Genomic DNA, 6201 nt, shown 5'->3' with positions numbered 1-6201 from the left:
ATCATCTTTGAAAGCCTTCTGAATCATCCGGGAAGTTTCTGTGGAGGAATATTTAAGCTTATCACAAAATTTGGTGCAGGTTCATTGCTCTATACTTCCTCAGTCATTTTGAATGTGATGGCCAAACAGTACACATGCTCAATCAATGGTGTCTACTGCCCCCACTGACTAATACAGTGAAGTCATCATTGTCCACGTATGTGCATTCCAGTCCACTATCCTTGGCTGCCACGTTACATCAATGTCACACAAACGGTTCTCGTTATATTAACAATGGCTGGACCTTTTTCACACAGACCTCATCATATATAAGTATGGACACCTGATATTTTAAAAAGTCACATTGAAGCAAAAAGAGTAGGTAATAGTATTATTCTTTTTCATAAGTCAATCAAAATTATACCTACTTTTTTCACATCAGCCCAAAATACTTTTTTGGTGTGCCACAGAGTTTTAGTAGTTAGTAAATTGTGCCATGACAGGTGAAAGGTCGAAAATGGCTGGTCTAATGACACAGACAGCTACCATGTGATAAGTAGTTGGGTAACACAAACACTGTGAATACCCTGTGTATTCTTTATTTCTTTTAGTTCTTACTCTATGAGAAGGTGGATGTTAGCTGAACCTATTGTGATAATCATTTTGCAATATATACAAATCTAACATTATGCAGTAAATTTTTGTTTCTTTTAATATTCATCAGTCATTTAAATTGTCTTTCAGAAGTCTACTTTTTCTGTCCTTCCCATTTCTTTAATAAGGAAAAACATTAAATTATCTTTGATTTCCTTCTATGTAGTTTGATTTGTGCTTCTGTCATTTAAAAAATATTCCTATTAAATTGCAGTTACTAGTGATTTGAAAATGAATCAACAAAAATGTAATTAGTAGTTGTGTAACAATTTAATCTCTGCCATAGTGACAGTTCAATATTGTTTAACATTTTATCTTTCACAGAGATATTATCTTTACCAAGGGGAATCTAAGTAACAGTTAATAACAATAAAATGAATGAAGGAATTTTAAGAACTAAGGCCAACAATTGAGAAAAAAAGTATAGGATTAGTGATTGTGACAGTTACCATAAAGGTGAAAAGGTAGTAATTTTTGAGAATATTGTTGACAAGTGTCATCAAATATCTATTGTTTATAGAATTATGATTTTAAAATTATTTCCATTGTAATAGAAATGCCATAATGAGAATATAAGGAAGAGAAATAGGTAAAGCCAAAATTAAATAACCTTGTCTTGGAGTAGAATTTACACATATGATATTCTTAACAAGACCTAAGATTTCATAGTCTGTGATGAAGATGGAAGTAACTTCATAGCATGAGTGGTCCGGTCTTTGTCCCCTGATACTTATCATATTAAGAAAACAATTTCCAGATACATTTGCCAGTGGTCCAACTGAATGATATACTACCAGCCCCAAGTCTCCTAGATTCTGCAGGTGTGTGATGAGATGCACAACCTTCAAAACAGCCCAAGTGTAAGAATTTCCTGTTCAAACGTTTAGTGACACATTAATGAGAAATCTGCTTCTTGCACTCATGTCTCACTCTGAGCTTTCACGGGTCAGTCTGTGAAGACCACAGACATTGTTTGTTTACTAGAGTGAGCTGGTCTCCCGCTAAAGGATGCAGGACTTCCTGGCCTTCAGAAGGTATGTGTTTATCTACTTTCCTGTCTTTCTCTCTCTTAGCCCATCTCATATAGGGGGAGAATGCAACATAAGATGTGATATAAGTGAGGTACGATTAATATACAATCAAATCAAAGAGAATATTGGTATTTAATTTAAATTATTTCTAGTAAAAAGTCAAAAATAAAATATGAAATATGTTGGAGGATGTCTTGAACTATTCAAATTGTTGCCTGTGGACAATTACTCAAGTGTATATATACAGGAATAATTGAGTGTGTTAGTCAAAACTATTTAAAATAAAAATCCTATAAGAATTATGAAAAGGAACAGCTATTTTATTTTATAATTAATATCAATAGTTATATTTAGCCCAGCCTCCGAAAAGAGAGTTTTAAAATAAATTTTATTAATCATGGAGGTCAAACATAATATTTTATGCACTTAACTAGATTAAATAAGTGCAGTTGGCTTTCAATAAAAATCAGAATAAAGTGCTTTCATAAAATTGTAATTGAAGCTTAAGTATAACGAATCAAAATACTACTTAAAAATTGAGCCACCATTGCTAGAGAGTGTACCACACTGACAGACACTGTCTAATGAATTAAGCCAGAGCATTCAACTGGTATGAATCAGAAACAACATTAAAAATGTGTTCACGTCATATTAGGATAACTCAAATGTTATGAAGAGCTTAAAAAGGTGAAATATTAAATGTTTTACATGTATTATGTCTACATGTTTTTATTCCCACTTTACATTAGTAAATTATGTTGCTAGACACCAAGTACTTTTGTAAAGGTCATACATTGTGAATTTCAAAGCCAGAATTAATTCTAGAACTTACTGGCCACAGAGCCCATTGACTGAATTATTAAATTATGCCATCTGATTCATTACTATGGCTCACACAACTGAAGGTGCCCTGAGTTTAACATGCATGTGTACTGTCTCTAAGTTTGAAACTACCGTGTTCTAATATAAATGACTTACACATTTATTTCACATTTTATGCTTCTATATCTTTGCCCGTAATTCAATGCCAGTTTCTTGTGTAACATAAGTGTTTAAATAATTTCACTTTGTTGGCAATATGTTAAGGTCTTGAATAAGTTTAGCATGACAAGTATTTTTTAACATATGAAATATTTTTATTCATAATAGAAGATCATTTGATAACAGCTCATCCTCTTTAATGAATAAATGTATGTCACTAAATAAAAATTTAGTTCAGAAAATTATTAGAGATGTCAACATGATTCATGTCTCATTTTGAGGGCACTTAGTCTTTAATCATTATTCAACTTCCAATTTATCTTAAATATGGTGTTTCTTTTTTTCTAATATAATATTTTATTTTTAATACGAGTATTCTAATGGTGTTAAAATATTTCTGTGGAATCTGACTTTAAATAAATAAGGATGTTATTATTTATGAAATTATTTTATTTATCACTAACATACAACATTTTATTGTTCAAACTAAAAATACGTTGTCATATGTAGAGTATCTTAAATACTGTATATACCATGAAGCAGTTGTTTAAAGATCTAAGAAACCTATAAGCACATCATCTTAACTGGAAAATGAGCCCGATACTCACCCCTACCCGCCCAGTGTCACTGTGAGGGACCTCTTCAGTGCCTGTGTCATTTATTCACAAGCACACATGTGGTAGAGCACAGTCTCGGCCACCACTCAGCTGCAGAGATGAGTGACCAAAGAGTAACCTACGCAGAACTGAATCTGGCTAAGGATGCAAAGAGACAGCACATGAAACCTAAGGGCACTAAAGGCTCCATTCCAGGAACTGAGCAGGAACTGACCTATGCAGAATTAAATCTTCAAAATGCTTCTCAGGATCTTGGAGGGAGTGACAAGAGTAACCACTGCAAAGGTAAGACATTCAACAGACACAGTATAATTATTCTAGGATGTGCAGCTGGTGCAGAGGTGTGGGAAAGAGAAGGGGATAAGCTCACATATTTTTTTCATCTTAAGGATCTGGGCTTGAAGTTGGAATGTGGTATTCTCAGATGAAAGCTGAGGACTAATTTTATGCAGACATTGTTGTAAGTTGTAGTCTTTGACCGGTAACTCACAGAGCATTATATTTAGTGAAAATACAATGGTATATTCTGAGAGGAAGACTACAGTGGTAGATATGAGTTTGGGATCCAAGTTTATGGATATGATTCTCTATGTGTAAACTGTCCAAACAATTGTCTCCATCCCCCCTTTCTCAGTGTTTCCATTTCCTTCCCTGCAGCATCCCCATCACCTCCAGAGAAGCTCATTGCTGGGATCCTAGGAGTTACTTGCCTTGTCCTGATGTGCACTGTGGTAACAAAAGCTGTTAATCAATGTAAGTAAATTATTGTAAGATTATATGAAACTCTTCACTTTTAAGTTCATCAGTGACTCCAAACACTTCATAATATTTGAAAATACAACTCTCATTTTAAAGTATACCTTTAGCGTAAGTGCAAAATTGTTGTTCTGAATTTGTCCAAGGAGTAAATAACTGCATTATTTGGAAAAGTAGTTTATTTAAGTCCTTTGACTATTTTTTAATTAGGTTGTGTGATGTCCTGGAGTGGTGCCATGTGAGTTCTTTATGTACTTTGGAGTTTGAACTTTTGTTCAAGTTATCATTACCATATATATTTTCTCAAATGTTCATAGCAGTACAATTTACAATAGTCAAGCGCGGGAAGCAACCTAAGTGCCCACCAGTAAATGAGTAGATCAAAAAACAATGGTACATTTACACAATGGAAAACTATGCAGCAGAAAGAAAGAAGGAGCTCCTACCTTTTGTGACAGCATGGGTGGATCTGGAGAGCATTATGTTACGTGAAATAAACCAGGATGTGAAAGACAAATACCATATGATCTCATCTATAAGTGGGCCTAGTGGACAAGACAAACAAGCAAGTAAAATATAACCAGAAACATTGAATTGAAGAACAAACTGACAGTAACCATAGGGGAGAGGGGAGAGGGGAGAGGGATAGTGGAGGAAAGTAGGGGAAAGCCCGTCAAGGAACATGTATAAAGGACACATGGACAAAGCCAAAGGGAGTAAATTTGAGGGTGGGAGGTGAGGATGGGTGGGGTGAGGGGCCTAGGTGGGGGGAAAATGGAGACAAGTTTACTTGAACAACAGTAAATAAATAATAAATAAATATTTCAAAAAATTATATATATTTATATATCCCATATATCCATTGATATTCTTATGTTATAATTCAAGGCATGCTTTAGGACACCTTATTGAGAAATACAAATTCTTCATATTGATTAATGCAAATAGTGTAAGAGTTGGTGAAGTTTGGTTCTCAAGGCTTTTGAATTATTTTCTCCCAAATTATCATAGTTTCATTCATTTTTCTTGGTAAAATCGATTTTATTCCAGGTTATTTTAATGCTGGACAATATGCCACATTTCAAAGTAAGAAACAAATGTATTATGATTTATGTACATCACCATTACCTTTTTATAATAACTACCTCTTTTTCTGGGTAATGTAACACTGGAGCACAATAATTCTTCTTTCTTGTGCATAATAGAAATTATATATTATTTTTAACAGTGAGTGAGACAGGGAGCCAGACAGGGAACCAGACAACCGGCAACCAGAAAGGTACTGAATTATTTTCTATGTTCTGATATCAATACAGCTCCTACCTTGTCTCTAACACACTCAAAATTTATAGGTTTCTTGTTTTTGGTGGGGGAACATAAATTATAATACCAGGCATACATTTATATAAATTATTAGTATAGAAGAGTATATCTCTTATGCAAAAATATAAAGAAATATTCATTTAATTTATCCTACTCATTGTTGTCATTTGGTTGAAAGATAATTTTGGTTTCTAAAAAGATGGTTCATTCATTGACATTCAGGGCATATAGAGAATGAGTATTTTTGTTTGTGTGTTTGCTTAATATGGGCACATAAATTAGGGGATGAGGGTCTGACTCTTCTCTGTGAATGTGTGTGAGTGTGTGTGGGTGTATTGTGCTTTATATATGCCAGTCTGTGAGGGTATATACATATACTGTGCACTAATTTGTCTATATCTAAGCAAATATTGAAATTAATTTTTATTTTAAAATTCATATTGTTCTTGGATAACAACACATAATGTTTCCTCAGCATATCATTGTGGTCCATGTCCACCAGAGTGGTTAATATATTCCAACAACTGCTATTACATCAGCACTGAACAAAAGACATGGAATGAGAGTTTGATGGCCTGTGCTGCTAAGAGCTCTAACCTGCTCTATATAGAGAATGAAGAAGAAGTGGTAAGGTTTTTAATGTTTTCAGATTTTTATTTAAAAGAGTATTTTATTTTATGTTTCTATAGAATTCATATTTCTGTTTATATCTGTAATAAATTACAATAAATTCTGTAATTTATTGTAAAGATTTTAATATTTTATTGTTTGACTCTATATTTGATTTGTAGTTTATACCATTAATGTGCATTTGATAATATGCAGTTCTTGATTTTCATAGACAATTATGCTTCTATAAA

The 6201-nt window shown here is 33.3% G+C and overlaps 1 protein-coding gene across 3 annotated transcripts in view; it reads left to right on the top strand.

Moving 5' to 3' along the window:
* The first annotated feature begins 1315 nt into the window (after positions 1–1315).
* LOC119063471 (NKG2-F type II integral membrane protein-like) overlaps positions 1316–6201 on the top strand; it is a 33205-nt gene continuing 28319 nt past the window's right edge. Inside the window, exons 1-5 of one of the 3 annotated variants that reach the window (XM_053661834.1) lie at positions 1316–1667; positions 3315–3547; positions 3920–4015; positions 5247–5297; positions 5817–5968. In XM_053661834.1, coding sequence (XP_053517809.1) covers positions 1642–1667; positions 3315–3547; positions 3920–4015; positions 5247–5297; positions 5817–5968 — 558 coding nt within the window. In that variant the 5' untranslated portion in view covers positions 1316–1641. Of the gene's footprint in view, positions 1668–3267; positions 3548–3919; positions 4016–5246; positions 5298–5816; positions 5969–6201 lie in introns of all 3 variants that reach the window. The other 2 variants (XM_053661836.1, XM_053661835.1) reach the window with 2 other exon arrangements.

Source organism: Artibeus jamaicensis, unplaced genomic scaffold (assembly GCF_021234435.1).
Source record: "Artibeus jamaicensis isolate MK-2021 breed Jamaican fruit bat unplaced genomic scaffold, CSHL_Jam_final contig_233, whole genome shotgun sequence".
NCBI classification, from domain to species: Eukaryota; Metazoa; Chordata; class Mammalia; order Chiroptera; family Phyllostomidae; genus Artibeus; species Artibeus jamaicensis.
The sequence above is the reverse complement of the archived record's forward strand: the minus strand, read 5'-3'. Positions and strand labels throughout refer to the sequence as shown.